This window comes from Tubulanus polymorphus, chromosome 8 (genome assembly GCF_964204645.1).
Source record: "Tubulanus polymorphus chromosome 8, tnTubPoly1.2, whole genome shotgun sequence".
Taxonomy (NCBI): domain Eukaryota; kingdom Metazoa; phylum Nemertea; class Palaeonemertea; order Tubulaniformes; family Tubulanidae; genus Tubulanus; species Tubulanus polymorphus.
In genome coordinates, this window is record NC_134032.1 from 3,587,541 (window position 1) to 3,606,211 (window position 18,671).

An 18,671-nucleotide genomic window follows, 5' to 3' on the forward strand; every position below is an offset into this window, starting at 1 on the left:
ACCACGTGCTGAAAAATTGCCGATTTAAAAGTCTAATTTTTCGGTAATAGCTTGACTAAAACTCAAAAGTCGCATATTTGATATATTTTACATTTGAAAATAACTTTTCCACAATATTCTATTTTGATGGCAGTTGATTTTAAACCCGTTAAACATGTTTATGGATTGGAATACGAATTTTGGAAATGGTAACCCAACCAAAAATGTGTAGGTCCGAACCTACATTAGGTGCTCGCCCTCTTTGAGTCCAGGTATCATATTATTTACAATACAGATGGTAATTAGCTGAATTTATAGTATTAACTGAATTTATAGTATTAACTGATATTCCGTAGAATGAGCGTATATGCAATACGTATACAGCGTTTTGTGCACAAAATTGATTTGCAATTCAATTGTTTACTGAAATCTATCGTTCTACATACTTTCAATGTGATTGAACTGTGAGATCTAATAAAAACCATGTCACTATAACAATTTATATCTAATCTGGACCGAATTCCACGTTCTTGAAATATATATGTAACTGCATATTGAAACAGATCTCTATAGAATATAATCAAGAGTTGTGTAACCAGGAGAACTTTTCAATCATATCAGCTTATTTACTTACAAGAACAACCGTGCAAACATAAAACACAGGTTCAAATCTCAAACAATGAGAACAAATCTGCTTCAAAATCACGAGGAAATCAAATAAACAGAAAACCCGTGATCCTATTCATTTTCAATTTCTAGTTTTTTATACAGCGCGATCTGAATCTAGCTACATTTAAAACCTCGATATTATTTTGGGTTTATTGAATTAAACATTTTTAAAACTTCATTTTTCAAAAGTCGACCTATAAAATGTGGCCATCTGAAAATAAACATCACCGCCTTTGAAAGAAATGCCTTGTTCAGGGGGGTCCACCTCCGATTCGTGACTTTGGAATATAACGTGATTGAGCGTCATTTTGGGCTGTGCTCTCGCTTATCTTACTTTTGGAACAATTTCGTTTGAGGTAAGTGTGTTACTAGAACGCGTGTTGAAGATAACTTTTTTAAACAAAAACTTTTTGATGTTACTTCAATCGCGTGGACCGAAACAACAGCCGACGTGGTTATATCAATATATCACGTGACAGACGCGTGGTTGAATATTGGTCCGTGAAAATTCAATTTTACCACATTTCAGTGTCTTAGTAGAAGACACGGAGCAGTAGTGTCCGTACATTTTTCACACAGTTTTGTCATATCAAGAGGTATGTTGTTTAGATATTTTCAATGTCGAGAGCTGTGAACTGTCCAATAGTGGGTGAACTGCCCGATAACGGCTGACGGCTTGCGGGCTGTTTGACAGCTATCAGCTGTCTGACAGCTAGTGGACTGTCTGATAGTTAGTCAACTGTCTGGTAGCTAGTAAAATGTTTGACAGCTGTCTGGCAGCCAGGGAGTTGTCTGATAATTAGGGAACTGTCCGATAGCTAGTGAGCTCTTTGATAGCTAACATGTACTGTATGATATCGCGCGAACTGTGTGATAGCTAGCGAGCTGTATGGTAGCTAATAGGCTGTCAGACAGCTGGTGGCCTGTCTGACAGCTAGTGAACTGTCTGACGGGTTGTGTCCTGTCTGATAGCTAGCGAGCTGTATGGCAGCTAATGGGCTGTCAGATAGCTGGTGACCTGTCTGACAGCTAGTGAACTGTCTGACGGGTTGTGTCCTGTCTGATAGCTAGTGAGCTGTTCGACAGCTGTTAGCTGTCCGATAACTAGTGTGCTGTCTCATTGCTAGTCAACTGTCTGACAACTAGTAGCTAGATACTAGATGTTGAGTAGATATTAACTCAGGTTTTGATTCGAATTCTGTAACGCCGACAGAAGCGACCGATAGAGAAGTTCTATCAGTAAACCTGATAGAAGCGACCGGTAGAGGGTTTGTAATCTGTATACCTGATAGAAGCGGCCGGTAGAGAATTTGTAATCTGTAAACCTGATAGAAGCTGTCGGTAGAGAGTTTGTAATCTGCAAACCTGATTGAAGCGGTCGGTAGAGAGTTTGTATTCTGTAAACCGAATAGAAGCGGCCGGTAGACAGTTTGCAATCTGCAAACCTGATATAGAAGAGGCCGGTAGAGAGTTTGCAATCCGGAATTTCTATTCCTAAACCGCAAAACGTTCAATCGAAATCTGCCTCACGTGTGAATAATACACACGAATTGTTTCAGTATTTAATGATCAGCAACATGGGAAACTTGAGTCTGAATATGAGTAGAGGTTAATTGTGAAAATACTGGACAAAACAATTGATAGGTCAGTAGAATGTCTGCACTGTTAGAGATAGAATGACGTAATTCTAAATTCAGTTTTTCAGTGCAAGTACGATGGCGGAGAGAAATCCAGAAATAAATGTAGACAATTCCAAAATAAGGATAGACGGTGAAAATAATAAGACGACAATATCGTCAAGTTTCGAAGGCATCAGCAGACCTGCTGAGAATCTAGGTAATTATAGATTTATGAATGAATGAATTTATTTGCAAAATAAATTGTTACAAAAAATATCGACACAATATACATTATATTCAGAGTAACAATATATAGTGCGAGGAGTAAGGAGAAGTCAAAAGTTGACTTATACGAGTCCTTACCCCTCGGTCAACAATCACACTCGCAAACACTCATCACTTACACACACACGCACATTCGTTACAAGGATCACCCTTTACATATCTAAACAGATAAAATGGCGGCCATGTTGCGGGCATCAGTATTTTGCGACCAAGTAATTGGTAAAGCATTTCTTAAAGTTAGGGCGTGATATCGAAGATTTGAGTTTTCTGGGAAGGGAGTTCCAGGATCTTGTACCTTGAATTTTTAATGATTTCATTCTAAAGTTAGATTTCGCATATTCCATTTTAAATTTAGTGGGCGACGAGAAGGTCGCCCTGTCATGGAGTTTTGAAAACAGTAAAATTCATTGAAAATTGATGGTAAGTTTTGATTAATTTGACTAAAGAGAAAATTGCACAACTGAAATTGGTATATGTCGTATAGCTTTAAGATTTCTAATTTCTTGAAAATTGGAGATGTATGCGCTAGCCAAAAAGAATGTGTTATTATCCGAATTGCTTTCTTTTGGAGACGAAATAAGGGTTCCAAGTAAATATTACATGAATAACCCCAGATTAAAGTTGCATATGCAAGATGTGGATTGACAAAACAATAATATAAATTTTTAAGAACACCAAAAGGAAGAACATGTTTAAGCCTATTAATGATTCCAATTCCCCGGGAAACCTTTCGAGAGATGTATTGAATATGGTCCCGCCATGTCAGTCTCTGGTCAAAAATTACACCTAAAAATTTTATACTATCTACACGCGAAACTCTTTGTCCATCGAAGAAAAGATTAATTTGACCTAGACACTTATAACCAAAGACAATAAAATGAGTTTTAATAGTGTTCACAGAGAGCCTATTTGCTCGAAACCACTGAATAAGTTTCTTCAGCTGAGAATCTAAAACTTGCTCTAGTTTCTTGGGGTCCTTATCGCTGATGAAAAAATTACTATCATCAGCGAAAAGAATTGACTCTAGGAGTTTACAAGAAGAGGGGCAATCATTGATGTATAATAGAAAAAGCAGAGGACCTAGGATTGAGCCTCGAGGAACTCCGAAAGTTATATTTCTAGTTGGAGATAAGGAGTTATTATATTTAACACATTGTTTACGGTCTTCTAGGTAATTTCGAAATTATTGTAGAGGTGGTTCACGAATTCCATAATTTTCCAATTTTGAAATTAAAATATTTTGATTGATTGTGTCAAAAGCCTTTGACAAATCAACGAAGACACCAATTGTGACTTTGCCATTTTCAAGATAATCAGTTATCTTATCAATGATAAATGCTAAGGCTGAGGCAGTGGATCTATTTTTCCTGAAACCAAATTGACGATCTGATAAAATATTGAAATTTTCAAGGAATGCCTGGAGTCTATTATATACGAGTTTCTCTATTATCTTAGATATAGCGGGAAGGACAGAAATAGGTCGATAGTTAGTGAACTGTGATTTATCGCCACTTTTAAAAATAGGTGTTACGTGAGCGATCTTAAATATGCTAGGAACAATACCCGTAAGAAAGCTATTATTTAAAAATATGACAAAGGGGTTGTGAAATAACTTGAATTATTGATTTCAATAGTTTAGTGCTGATTTGATTACAACCACTGGATAGTTTATTTTTAAAGCCATGCACAATCAATTCAATTTCATTGGCTGTCGTCGGTGACAGAAAAAAGTTTATATGATTTCGTTCCTCTAAATAATCTTTAAAATGTTTATCGGAGGGCGGTATTTTTGATTCTAAGGAGTCGGCAATATTAACAAAATAGTCGTTAAAACCACTGGCTATATCATAATCTGTTGAAATTACTTTGTCTTTATGTACAAATTGAGAATGGGGTTTCTGTTTATTGAGTAAGTTATTAACCTGTTTCCACGTTTCTTTAGTATCTGATTTACAGGAAGCGAATACATTCTGATAATACACTTGCCTACATTTCTTTAAAATCGAATTGAGCTTATTTCGATAAGTACAATATTTATCCTTACATTCCTGGGATTTTTTACGTAAATATTCTTTATACAGTTTTTCTTTCTGTTTGATAGAACGTCGAATACCACAGGTTAACCACGGTTTACTATTTTTCTCCACGCCAGGAGTTACATACTTAAAAGGGAAACAGATTTCAAAATAATTATCAACAATGTTATAGTACTCCTTACATGAGACTTCTGGGTCATTGCTATTGTACATCTTTTGCCAGTCGCATGATAATAAACAGCGCGTGAAGCGTTCCGTGGTCCGAGGATTAATATCTCGGATTTTGATCCGCGGTGGTTTAGTATCATGAGACTCGTACAAACCGTGAACAAAAGTATAAATAGGATAATGGTCAGTTATTTCCGCCAAAAATACACCGCTAGTAAAACTGTAATTATCAAAAAAGTTTACTAAAATATTGTCAATTACGGTTGACGAGTGGTCAGTGACACGAGTAGGGATATTAATTAATGGCATAAATGAATTAGAAATAGCCTCATCCATAAAAAAAGCGTCACACTGACCATTCGCACCGTAATTTCCAAAATCAATGTTATAGTCACCCAAAATTAAGACATCTAATTTCTCTCTATTAACGCGTTCAGTAAATGACTGAAATTCTTTGATGAAATTAGCTATATCACTATCAGGAGCACGATGAATAACTCCGACGATAATGCTTATCGGTTTAAGAGGGACTTCTATAAACAAAGATTCTGCCACCTCCTTTATCGTATCTACTGCGGAATAAACTTGAATAATTCGGCAAATGATAATGAATCGTTTTGACAATTGTCATCAGTCCATGTTTCTGACAGACTGACAATTGAAAAATTATAATTCAAAGTTTGGAGATAATCGGAAAATGAATCAAAATTTTTATTTGCACTTCGCATGAAAAAAACTGAGAGGTGAATCTTTGCCATCATGATTTAGTAAATTCACATCAAATCATAGGAGCATTTGTATTCACAGTTAAGTATAACGCCATCCATTTTCACAAAAGTGTGAATGAATATAAAGAACACAAATATCTAAGTCACGTATTATTTCATTTGGATGTTTGCGCATTGAAATTTCAATGAATAAAGACCCAAATGTAGTAGACATATATAATACTACGCTATAGTTTTTAAATTGTGTACAGGTTTTAGTTAAACCTATAATTGAAGACTGACTTCCATAGACATTGAGACAATCATAATTATTTTTTATATTTCTCACAGTGTGAGAAAGAAAAGAGAAATTCACCACGTCGAGGAGCAAAACGATCGAAATGACATAAACACAAGTATTGACTATGTCCGGTATATTCAAGTCACTCATCCTACTCTACGTTTACGTTTGGTTTTTTTTAACGTTTTTTCAGCCGAAGGAGGCGTTGATGTTAAAGATCGCTCTTTGCGTTTGAGTTTATTTCCAGAACCTGGAGTTTGAAAAACATCAAGATCATGATCGTGATCTCCAGTGCCGTCAATCGCTTCGCAAAAGTTTTTAATCAGCGCCAGTTTTCCAGTCTCGTTCAGATGAACACCACTTTTATCTGGTGGCGAGTAAAAACGCTCCTGCGCCTTTTGCCGAAGCAAGGTGAAATTGTTAATGAAACAAATGTTTCGTTTTGTGCATAGTTTTTCCATATAACTGTTAACCCCCTTTGCAGCGTTATTGAATGCCTTTACAGCTGTTGTCGCCTCCCTTTTTGGTATTATACTGGATAAATAAACATTTGGGTAATGTTCTGTAGTCTTAGCTAGAGCTAAAGACAAATTCATTTTAACTGTGTCAGTGTCATTCTTGTTGTTATTTACATCGTTGCAACCCAAGTGTAAAATAACGTCACTAATTGACGCCGTATCCGGAACCGCGGAATCAGCTTTAGTCAGTAGTGACGATATTTTATCGCTGGTTGCGCCTGGTTGGTAAATAACAACACCTGTTGGGATATCACATTCCCGAAGGTTTGAGTCCCCGATTACGACAATTTTGGTTGTAGGTGCCTCTCTTCGGGCTTCTTCGCATCATTGGTTTCGGCTTTTCCAGGTTCAATATCACGCTGCATGACTAGCGGACAATCACACCTTATATGATCCGCTGATTTACATTCATGGCACAATCGGTTATTAAAACGGTTTGGACAGTCAAACGATTTATGATCACTGTTCATGCCCATAGACATACAACGCCGGCAGTAACTATCACAGAACAAGCGCACTGAAAAATCCCCAATTTTCGTGTAGTTGGGCATCACGGTTTTAATATTATTTAACTGCAAATATCTAGTTCCAGTGAATATAGAAGTTCCTTTGATGACACCCTTTTTATAGAACCGCTAACATAGTCTCCGAACTGAGATATTCAAGTTACGATTGTTCTATCATCCATTTCGATAGGAGCGTCTACGACTTTAATATTAATCACATTCACATCAACGTCCGTAAATCTAACGTTAGTTTTCAGCACCTGGAAGGTCTCGTCGGACAGTGTAGATTTCGTATCATTATCTGTAGCAGTCACTATACAATAAGAGTTAGTAAGTTGAACTGAAAGAATCTTACTCACATCGACATTCGACTTGAGACCATCTACAACATCCAAATGAGACAATTTTCCTTTACCAAACTGTCTCAAATCAACCAGTGTTCAGTTGTACAGGTGTGACTTGAGTCCAAATGTGATCTGAAATAATTAACTAGGCAATAAAAAGGAACGTCGTCTCTGTAGATTCTGAAGTAAAGAATGGACCCCCTCACCGGATTGTTTTTAATTCTTGAATGAATATTAAACGACTAATGGTCCAGTGGCCCACCAAACTGTGCTAGGTAAAAATCTGCTACGCTGTCTCAACAATTCATAGAAGAAAAATGTTTGTTTGTTTATGTGAATTTTAGATGCAACAAATGTTCGCAATTTTTATTGAACCCGAGAGAGAGTGACATGAAATAACTAAAACTACCAGGATACGTGCGTACAGTCTTTACATCGATTTGTTATTTAATATGTAAGCTTGAGTCACATTGTTTTTAAGACTGTAATCTCAGCGGACTATTGTGTTCACTTATCGTCCGTCTTCCATGGACGGAATCCTCGATGGATATGATATTTGGTTTGTACAATATAAGTGCATCTTCCCGGGATGAATCGAAGGAACATCCCTCTATTTGTATTATTTGTGTTTTGAGCTAGTTTAGGTTTACGGAATTATTGATTAGTTTTTAGGTTTTCATATCTGTAAACCTGATAGAAGCGGCAGGCAGAGAGAGTTTGTTATCTGTAAACCTGATAGAAGAGGTCAGTAGAGAGTTTTTAATCTGTAAACCTGATAGAAGCGGTAGGTAGAAAGTTTGTTATGTGTAAACCAGATAGAAGCAGTCGGTAGAGAGTTTGCAATCTGTAAACCCTATAGAAGCGGTCGGTAGAGAGTTTGCAATCTGTAAACCTGATAGAATCGGTCGGTAGATAGTTTGCAATCTGTGAACCTGATACAAGCGGTCGGTAGATAATTTGTTATCCGAAACTTCTATTCCTAAACCGCAATCCATTCAACCGAAATCTGCCCAATAGGTAAATGATAAACCACACGAATTGTTTCAACATGGAAAACCTGAGTGATTATGAATAGAGGCTAATTGTGAAAATACTCTGGACATAACTGGTCAGGGCAATACCTTACTATAAGATGATTAAGACTTATTGCGATGAAATGACTGCATTCTAAATTCGGCTTTTCAGTACATGGGACCATGGCACAGAGAAATCCAGAAATAAATGTAGAACATTCTGAAAATGTTCAAATCGGTGACAATGTGGCGGAGAGAAATCCACGGATAAATGTAGACCATTCTGAAATGAGTGTAGGCGGTTCCTATAATGAGACGAACATATCTTCAACTTTCGGAGGCGTCGGCACCTCTGAGAACTCAGGTAGAATTATAGATTGTAACCACCAGGGCTATCAGGGGTTGATTGTATTTGGACTCTTTTGTAATTCTTATTGTGAGCATGGTCGCAAATCTGGCCCATCGACTGTTGCTACCTTGTTGTAAATTGACGAGAGACTAGGTAGGGTCTAACCATCGGTTTTCGGGCCCTAAAAGCGGGTGCTTGGATCATGGACGTATAAACTAGTTTATACGTCCATGCTGAGATCAACTTTCAGATCTTGAAAACAACTAATACCTATAAACATTGGTCTGAGTAAAATATTCGAGAGAAACATCCTAGTTGATTCAATCAAATCATATCACAAGTAATTTAAAATCGTGAATGGGGATGAATCTAGGAGCTATAGGTTGCGAGCCTTGTGGCAAAGGACAATAGCACTTTATTGAAAAGGTACTTCCAAAGGGTTGATATTTTACTACATTTAATTAACTAAGACAATCTCCAATGAACTGCAAAACCATTGAACTGCAAAAAGTTTTGATCCCCAGAAATAATTTCTTGACAGATTCTTAGGAGAAAAACAACTCGTCTGTATCTTTCATTGGCGATGAGTAGCACATTTTGAAAAGTATAAAAGAGCCTTTGTTACAAATTCATTTTCATAACGGAATTCTATGAAGAGCAGCCATTTACAGTGCTCGTGAACCTTCTTCAACGTTTAGGCTAATTTGTAGTTACTTTTTCCATTTTTCAAATGAACCGATACCTATCCCCGCCTTTTTTCAAATTGCTCCAACTTTCCAGTTGCATTAGCATTAATTCGGTATCATATTTCACTGATATCCCTGAAATTCCACCCGTTACTGGAATGCTCAGCAGATGAAAAGTGAAAAGGGAAATTCAGAATATGAGGGTCTTGTTCAGGATATCCCTTGGGACAAAAGTTGTTTTTCCGTCCAAAGTTGAATTCAATTACAATTACAATTGGTTAATCTAGTCCAGAATTATGCAATTGCACAAAGCAGAAAATTATTTTACAACATACCTCGCAGCATTCAATTAACATTAAATTTGAATTTAAAAAATTGTGCAACTTATTGGGGAATCTCCAATAGCGTTCCGGGATGTATCTAGCTCTGAATTCCGGGAAGGACGGGCAGACGGGTAAAACGTGATATTCATTCCCTACCGCCTCTAAATCACACTTTTGGCACAGCCTATCGACACGGGCGATTCCCGCCTCTACCAGAATTCCACCGGTAGCCTTTGATTGAGCATCTAAATCTACATAAAGTGGGTGCTAAAATCAAGCTGTTTTCAGCGATGCCTCAACAAATATTTTTTTATTGTACAACCTTTCTTTTAAACAATAGGAAAAACTGTGACCGAATCAGCCATCATAGAAAACATCCGAAACTGATTTCATTATTTCAGATGTCACTCAAGTTAAGAAACGTATAAACAAAATGATCGACGTTGAAAATGACTAACAAAAAGGTTTGGTGGAGCGACGAATTACTCGATTTCAACAACTTATTCACCGATGAACACTCGGAAATTCGACCCCAAAACGAAACCCGTTGATAAATGAAGAAAGCGAGGAGCAAAGAGTGATTTTAACCGGTAATTTCAAGAAGCTTTTCACATATGACTAGCGTGCTATAAAGCGTATTATGACAATGATTTTTATAAATGTTTTATATCTTTTTGGACATTTTTGCAACTCGCTACAAAAAAGACGTCCAGAAATTCTAACAGAATATTGTGTTTTGATGGTCCTCTAATCCAGCAATGCGAAATTCCTGTTTCTTGTTGGATATGAGCGTATATCTATATTCCTCTGGTAATGCTGGATAAAATAATTTGGCAATTGTAAGTTATTAAATTTGAACATGAATAGTAGGAATTTCGTAATATGTTTCAATTTTAGGATATTCAATTTCTTGAAAATAGGATCAGTGTGTTCTAGAAAGAAGGACATATGTTTATTATCATTAAATAATAAGTTATATATAATAATAAGTTCGAAACTTATGAAGTGGAGGAAACACTGCAGTAACCTACGATATTATCAAGTGAGGGAGAAAACAGACCATTTTGTCAAATAGTTCGTGGGTTAGAATATTTTCACTGAAATATTTGAAGAGTCGTATTGATTGTACCGGTACATCTAGTAAAATTTTGGTTTTCTTAATCTATATTCATTTTTCACCATGGTTGTAGGAATGTTTGCAATAGGTTAAACTGGCCGAGGAAGGATAATATGCAATTTACAATGTTTTTATAATGTTTCAATATTTTATCCTAGTTTATTTCTCTGTTTTCGTGTAACATGATGAGATCATTAAAGCAGGACTCTGTGCTCCACTGGCTAAGAATTGTATTGTAAATTGATGACTGCTTCTCACATAAAATTTCAATAAACGCTATATATCTTAATAGAAATAAACCTGTTTCTCTTCGATAGATGGGAGCCTTCAACTTGACCTTATATTTATTGGCCATATCAAATATCCTATTATATTTTATACGTGTCGAGTTAAGAATAAATGCTTCCACCTAGAACTGTTTTCAACAGATTCCACTTTTTTCTTCATGTCATTTCCAGCAGCAAGGATTTTAAAATTTTAAAAATTTGAAATTAAGAAAAAAAAGTCTTGTCACTATAGAGGCGCTGGATTTAACGAGATAACACAAATACAGTTTATATCTACTCTGTACCGAATTCCACATACTTGAAATATTCATGTGACTGTATAGTCAAACAGTATTAACTCTATAAGGTGTTTATGCTTTCATTTGTTTTCCTAAACCAAAATCTCAACTGGAACTGGGAAGTGAGGACGTCGATGGATAAAGCAATATACAGGGAGAAACCGGCGATAACAACGAAAAACAAGAGGTTCACGGACCTTGAGACTTCATCGAGATAATCGGAAGTTCCAGTTTAGGAAAAGGAACAGGTCCCGCCTTGCTGTGCAGGCTGGATCAATGTATCTAAACGTATCAATTACATTACAGCATGTCACCACTTGTGCTGAAATGTAATTTATAATTCAATACTGTCTTAATTGTAAAAGTTATGCTTGTTTTCTGGGCTTATTTTCTCAAAGATCCGCATGAATTTTCGTAGTACTGATATCCGCGAACAAAAAAAAAATATTATTATAGAATGTTTAAAAGGAACTGCTTTTTCATAATAGTATGAATAAGCTTATTTCACAAACAAGGTGACGAAACAAAGTGGAAAATATGTTACAATAATAATCAGCGGGAATACAATAGGGTTTATGCGAAGGCAGCAGACACCCTAATAAAGAATGATAAGAACGCTTTACTAGATAACGACTGTCAGACACCCCTACTATATAACAAATACTCTTCAATTAGAATTCCCTATGAATAAGCTCATTTCAACTCATTTCCAGGAAAACGTTATGACATAATCTAGGATATGTCAAAAATGATAAATATCCATTGACATACATTTCCCAGCGCTCTAATCAATGTATCATGTATACTTCCGCGTAATGGAAAAAGTACTGAGCTACGTATCTATCAATGACACTTCCTTCAGCAAGATCAGGAACTATCTTCGAAAACTCTGTGACAGTGAACATCATTAGAATTATATACGTAGATATTGACTTGGTACTTAAACCGAATTTTTCTGTAACTCAACCGTTATTTGCTTCAACTGATAGAACAGGAATTCCAATTGGAATCGATAGTGCCAAATAACTCACACAAGTCTTTCTTCGCGCATTGGCATCGCATAAGAACAAAACCAAGGCATCGCCATCCGGTATCAGCCCAATTGCTCATTTGGCCAAAAAGGATAACATTTCAGTTCCGGATGATTTACCAATAGCATCAGTCTAAATAAATGCTACGTATTTATGATTATTGCGTACTCTATACTGTCTTATTCATCATCGAGATCTTAAATCATTACTCAGTGATTTGATGAAAACTCTTCTGTAGAGGTTGATAAGTATAATATCTCAATCTATGCTTTCAACGTTCGTAGTTGTAACGTGAATTTTGAACCATTTTCATATCTTTTGAACAATTTGAAAGCAGACTTTTCTATTTTGAGGCTTTCAAAAACCTGGACAAACGAACTGCATGATAATCAGAGGTTTTACAGATTCCAAGGCATGAAAAGCGTTATAAGTTTTTAAGAAAATTTTAAGATTTTAAAAAATTGTCAGGGGGTAGGATTTTTAGATACATTTTTTACGTAAAATTTAGACCAAATCATTTGGGAACGTGTTCTATATGAAGACAAAAATATTTTTAAATGCCTCTTTATATATAAATATATCGATTTTGAAAAAGAAAGAAATAGTTAATTGGTTTGATCTACCAACCACCAACACAAAACAAAGCAGCGATGGCTTAAACAATTAATCATTTCATTCCACTTTTAGAGAAACTCAATACAGAAAACGAAGTAGGCATTCTAATGGGCTATTTCAGTTAGTAGAGTATCATATCATAAAAAGATGGATATATATGGGAAATGATAAGGATGCACAGGGAAATGATCTACTGAACATTATAACAAGGGCAACGTATTAGGTGGGCCTACGTTAGAAGCAATGTGTACGTATTTAGAATATGGAAGATATTCATTTGAAAATAGCGCAGCTGAAATTGTTGAAGTATTTAAATCGATGAAAATGGATTCAAATTCCGTTCATTTGTTTGAACTGAACAGACTGTCTAATTTACGTTGTAATATTCGGTTACTACTGCTGTGAAAACACTTGTCTCGCTAGTCCACGTATATAATAGCACCCAGCGGAAATAGAATCACAACTGAATTCAGTTAGTTCCACGAAATACGTGAGTTAAACGATTTGTTATCATTCTAAAGTGGCAGTTCCTAGTTTTGTGCTCTGACGTCTCCCTTTTAAACCCTATAATTTAAAACACCTTTTCCAGGTTTTAATACATTGTCAACGATGATCAGTAAGTCAAATATCATAAATCAATTCATTCTAAACATATATTCATTCGAATGTTTTCTAATTCATTAAGTAGCGACTCAATACGTTTCATACAGATAAGACTAGGTTTACGGTTTATTAATGAACATGTATTTCTAGGTGAGTTATTAAAGCTTATTCTTCCACTTTGTGGGATTTTTGCGTCAGTGTGCGCCATGGCTGCAGGCGAAGGAGAACGAAAATTGACGACCAGAGGATTCGTGTTCGACTGCTTTGTTGATCAAAGTACTGAGTGTTCATATCTTCTTTGAAATAATGATGTATGATCATGTAAAAGATTCTGCAGTTGTAGAGACTGACTAGGGCTGTATATTTCAGTTCATACAACGGTAGTTTATTTCTCTCTCTTTATATTGCATGTCAGCCAAGTACACAGAAAATTGGACCTATTTATTGAGGCACTGTGACTGAGATTAGTCACGGGATTTTAACCGCTACGTGTACTCAAAACTCAATACCGAACGAATAAACCTGCTTACAATGCTTAGAATGCATACAAAAAGAATACAAAACGTAACCACGTACTCCCGCCCCAAAATTTCGTGAATATAATTATCCCCTATATAATATTAATATTTCAATATCATTTACATTTATATCTGACATATATTTTCACTAAGTGAAATTAACGTTGGTAAAGAACCTGATTGATAACTAATGAATGCAAATTACGAGAGTCTCGTGTTCAGAAAACAGAATTCACATACACATTTTGTCGTTTCGCTCGGCGGTTACGAACAGCCGTGATTCTTTGATCAGCAGCAACGGCAGATGCGCGGATTGGACGTTTTCCAACCACAGATCCGTCTACGTTTTCGGTAGGATTCGCCTCGCCTAGCGATCCCGGATCTGCGCATGTTGTACCATTGGTGAATCCAATGGATGTCCTCAAAGTAGCGTTTCGAACTTTCCAGTCTTTTTCACGACGCAACGCGGTGTCGTCCCCTAGACGCCATAGGTTTCTGGGTCGTCATGAATTTGAAAGACGGAGCCTAAATTAACATTTTCCTGATCTCTCCGTTTCCTGATCTTTCCTGATGCCGTTCGCGTAAGCTCAACAAATATTCACATTTTGCAGCGACGACAAAATTAACTGAACAATAACCAAATATAATTCATACGACGAGTAATCAAATCTCGATGGACACGGAATTCAGGATCACTAAATTCCGTCTCGCACACGTAGGCTTGAGGAAACCCTGCAATACGGCGTCCATACTTGAGCATGGACGGCGTGAGCGGCTGAATGTCGGACGCATTGAAGATTGATGTCAAAGGCCTATCATTCAGTTGACTTTCAATTTCTATTAATAGTACAATGTAACTAAATTCAAATGTGAGTTTCGATCGACATAAAATCTTTTTGATCATGCCTTTAACCAAGCCCACTAGCCGCTCATAAAAACCCCTTGCCAGGAACTACGTTTGGCTATAAACTCCGGTTGAACTCGATCTATTTTCAGCCAAATAACTAGCAACCTTATTCGACGAAATTATCTCATTCAAGACTTCATTGGCCGATGTAAAAGTAGATGCATTGTCGGATATGCATTTTCTAGGAACTGACCGATACTACTCGACTGCTAGGCAAATGCAGATGTACGTAGTGGAAGAAAGCATGGTTTACCCTAAATACACTGGCATTTAAAACTTTAATAGCAATTTAACGCGCTGTCTGAGATCAGGAATCCAATAAGAGACCATTCAATTAGTACGTACACGCTGAGGGGAGTGGGTGAGTAGTTAACGTAGAATGCGTATTTGTGTATGGTGGAGGGAGTAGGATTTTAGGTACATTTTTGTTCCGTTTATTTCTGACATCCGACAATAGTGGTTCCGGGACTCAAGGTCACTAGTCTCGCCGCGTAGTTTGATAGATCTCAACACGTGGCGCACGGAAAACTGAAGATGTCGCAACATAAACTCGAAATCACCAAATCCACAAATGTGTGATACTTTGGCAACGAAATAGGATAGGTCTCTTTGCCAAATCAGAAATGTCAGCATCGTCGATTCTGCCGTTTGAATGTATTATTCCATCGTCACCGATACATAACTGTAAGTTTTCAATCAATCTATTAGTAACTGGAGCTCAATTATGTAAGAAAACTATTATACCAATATCCGAGTAAAAGATCGAAAGTATTGTATTTGATGATGCTGTGATAATATATGGATTGGGGAGTAAAAAAAATCCAGTTCAAAATTCATTGTAAATGAACTAATTTTGACAACGGACTACCTATCGGTATTGTAGTAGAACAGTTTTATAAATTGTCTTCTAAAAATTTGTAACGTACCGAAATATATGAAAAAGTTTACGCAGAACAAGACGTTTCGAAATCCGTAAAATATTCCTTCTAATTCACGCCACAAAAGTATTAGGTAAAACGTTCTAGTAGGGGATCCGTAAAGATTAATACGATGGTTTATCCAGATCACATACATGAGAAATTCGTTGAAGTTATGCATTAATTTAGTGACAGTGTTGGGTAGAACACAAATTATATAGACTAAAATGACAACTAGAAGTGTTTTACTAGTCGATGACCGAAAGCGTTCTGCTCCTGTTCTATTCAACATGCTAGATTTCTGAGAACGTGATAAACCAGTTAGAATTGATGCTATGATGATCGCAATGGCCGGAAATATCTCCTGAAAGAATACTCTTGCCATTGTTATAATAACATAAAGAAATTGATTCATCCCATAAGACTGCTTGCAACTGAATTGAGTGAAGGTTTCGTTATATCTACGAACCGCATTGCGATAAATGTAGATACTTTTACTCAAAGAATCGAGGTTTATGATGCAGGAAAACACTATGACACCACATACTATGACGACACGCCGCTTGTAGGTGAAATATCTCATATGAAAGAATGGTAAACGTATAGAAACAAATCTTTCAACAGCAATTGCTAAGACTATGTAGTGTGATACTGCTATTGCTTGGTTGTAAGATATGTTAACCAACAAACATTTTGGAATTAATTTGTTAGGAATGTACTGAAAATAATAATAGAAATGGTACAATGATGATGAACACAGTTTGCCATGTTTTGACAATGTCATATAGTTATCTCCACATATTTTCGGGTAAAATTGGATTTTTACCAGGATGTATTTCAAATAATATGGAAAGTTGCTCAGCTTGATAAATAAAACGATTTGTTCTGAAAACGCGAGAGTTATGAGATAGGGGAACGTGTAACGAACAGTCTGGTATCTGCGACATTTAATCAGTAGAATTATTGTCAGAAAGTTGAACACACTTCCGAGTGGAAACACTAACAAAGTAAATGTGTAGAAGTTGAGAAGATAAGCGCGTCTAGTGAAACTTCTAAAGGCTGTAATAAAAGCTGGTGTCCTGGAAGCGTATGACAGTCGCTGGGTTGTAGTAACGGCGATGATAGTAACATTATTCATTGATGATACCAGCCGTTTAGAATCCGAATGCTACTCGGTGAACTGCGCAGAAACGCACACGATGCTCCCGTCTCTCAACTGTTATCATTTCTCAACAATCGATATGAAATTACAGTTGAAATGCTCGACATCAAACTCACCGTAGATAATTATGGAGATACAACGGTACTTCTAATATTACTCATTCTGATCGCTCTGTCGATCTCATACAAAGGTTTCAGTCCTCATAATAAACTCCTTCTAAAATTTGTCAGTACGCTAGGACCCAAAACCTAACTATGCGCAGTGATTCGTGTTATATTTTATATCAATGTATATTTATTTATATTATATGTGTATTTATTTGACGTATATAACATTTTAGACAGAACCACCAAAAATATTTCTAGTATTTTATATTAACTTTTTACTCTTTTTACTCTCAACTATTGTGGGATTTTACATTTATTGTTTCCTTTCCAGTTATCCATGGTTTCAAGTAAGCCTAATTGACTGTTTGTTGAGCTTCGTTGTATAAAACCGTGTTGACCGTTGAACAGGATTCTATTAAATTCCCTTCATTTTCTTAAGCATGGTGTAGCTGCTTCGGCATACATGCGATCGTGGTCGACACAGTATCCAGACAAGATCAAGAAGTTTTCTCCGATCGAAAACAGGTGGCCGAAATTAACGGAACTGTCTCATCTTGGAAATAAGTTGATCTAACTAGTGGAGTCACGCAAGGTAGTATCCTCAGTCGTCTTCTCTTCACTGTCCTGAGAGGCAGAGTAATCGCAAAGGTACAGGACCGAGTAAATTTCCAAAACGACCTAATCAAGTTGTGTCCCGTACATGGTCAGAAACACGTATGATAAGCATCATCCTGAAAAGGCATAATATGGATATCGGATACAAAGAAAATCCAGGTTCGTATTATACCTATTGTGTTCGGGTGTGAAGATTACTTTGTTCGAAAAAAGTTTACTCCGTAATGAAAAGACTATTTAGTTCCACGAAAATCTTTTTCTTTGGAATGAAAAACTTTCAATGGATCAATATACTTGTTTAAACGAAAAACTTAATGTTCCGACAAGAAAATTTTGTTCGAATGAAAACAATTTTGCTCAATCGAACAATATACTTTCTATACAAATGAAAAGTTGTTCGAATAAAAAGCTATGTTATTGTTTGGACGAAAAATTGTTTGTCCCGACAAAAAAAAATTGGTGAACGAAAACAATTTTGTTCGAATAATAGTTTGAATAAAAAGAATTCTGTTCGATCGAACATTTTCGAATTTTTATTTAAAGTTTTGTTCGAACGAAATCAATTTTGTTCGATCGAAAAAAACATTTTCGGTTCGAACAAAATCATTTTGTTCTGACAAAAAAATTATTTTGAACGAAAAGATTCTCAGACGAAAAAAAGATCTTATCATCCGGGGCTCCGTCGTAACTCATCGGGAATTAATAAAATACAAGTTTCATTAATGATGAAAAACTCAAATGAAACCCATGTTTATAAAGCTGCCTGCTCAGACGAATGATAACAGCTTATCAAAAAAATCTTCATATTAGCTGATGCAGGCCTAAGTATATGCACGTAGGTCTAGCTTCCAGACAAATGAGGCTTAGACCGATTGCGGTTTAACCCTCGTAAACATCGTATTACTACACCTCTATTTAACAGGGTTAGATTTCATGGTGTATTCCATTTGTAATATCAATTTCATTTTCGGACGAAGAAACAAATCACTTGCGCTACGTGTCATAGCAATG

The 18,671-nt window shown here is 36.2% G+C and overlaps 1 protein-coding gene across 6 annotated transcripts; it reads left to right on the forward strand.

Annotated features, from left to right (window-relative positions):
• Window positions 1–922: 922 nt before the first annotated feature.
• On the forward strand, window positions 923–17,781 carry LOC141909698 (uncharacterized). Of its 6 annotated transcripts, none has more exons than XR_012619770.1 (5): window positions 1,070–1,244; window positions 2,346–2,484; window positions 8,318–8,509; window positions 9,905–10,093; window positions 17,485–17,781. XR_012619770.1 is itself a non-coding variant. In XM_074800276.1 (5 exons), the coding sequence occupies exons 3-5, from the start codon at window positions 2,364–2,366 to the stop codon at window positions 9,958–9,960; spliced, it is 369 nt and encodes a 122-aa protein (XP_074656377.1). In that variant the 5' UTR covers window positions 1,070–1,244; window positions 2,208–2,292; window positions 2,354–2,363; the 3' UTR covers window positions 9,961–10,903. The 6 variants fall into 6 exon arrangements, 4 of the variants coding, with proteins under 4 accessions (XP_074656375.1, XP_074656377.1, XP_074656378.1 ...); XR_012619769.1 differs by lacking the exon at window positions 17,485–17,781 and adding an exon at window positions 10,209–10,904; XM_074800276.1 differs by lacking the exon at window positions 17,485–17,781 and adding an exon at window positions 2,208–2,292 and having other exon boundaries at window positions 2,354–2,484; window positions 9,905–10,903.
• Window positions 17,782–18,671: the final 890 nt, after the last annotated feature.

Coding starts and splice junctions, on each gene's coding strand:
- LOC141909698 (XM_074800274.1), top strand. CDS start 2,364: ATGGCGGAGAGAAATCCAGAAATAAATGTAGACAATTCCAAAATAAGG. Junction 2,485..8,317: donor CAGACCTGCTGAGAATCTAG/GTAATTATAGAT, acceptor TCGGCTTTTCAG/TACATGGGACCATGGCACAG. Junction 8,510..9,904: donor CGGCACCTCTGAGAACTCAG/GTAGAATTATAG, acceptor TCATTATTTCAG/ATGTCACTCAAGTTAAGAAA.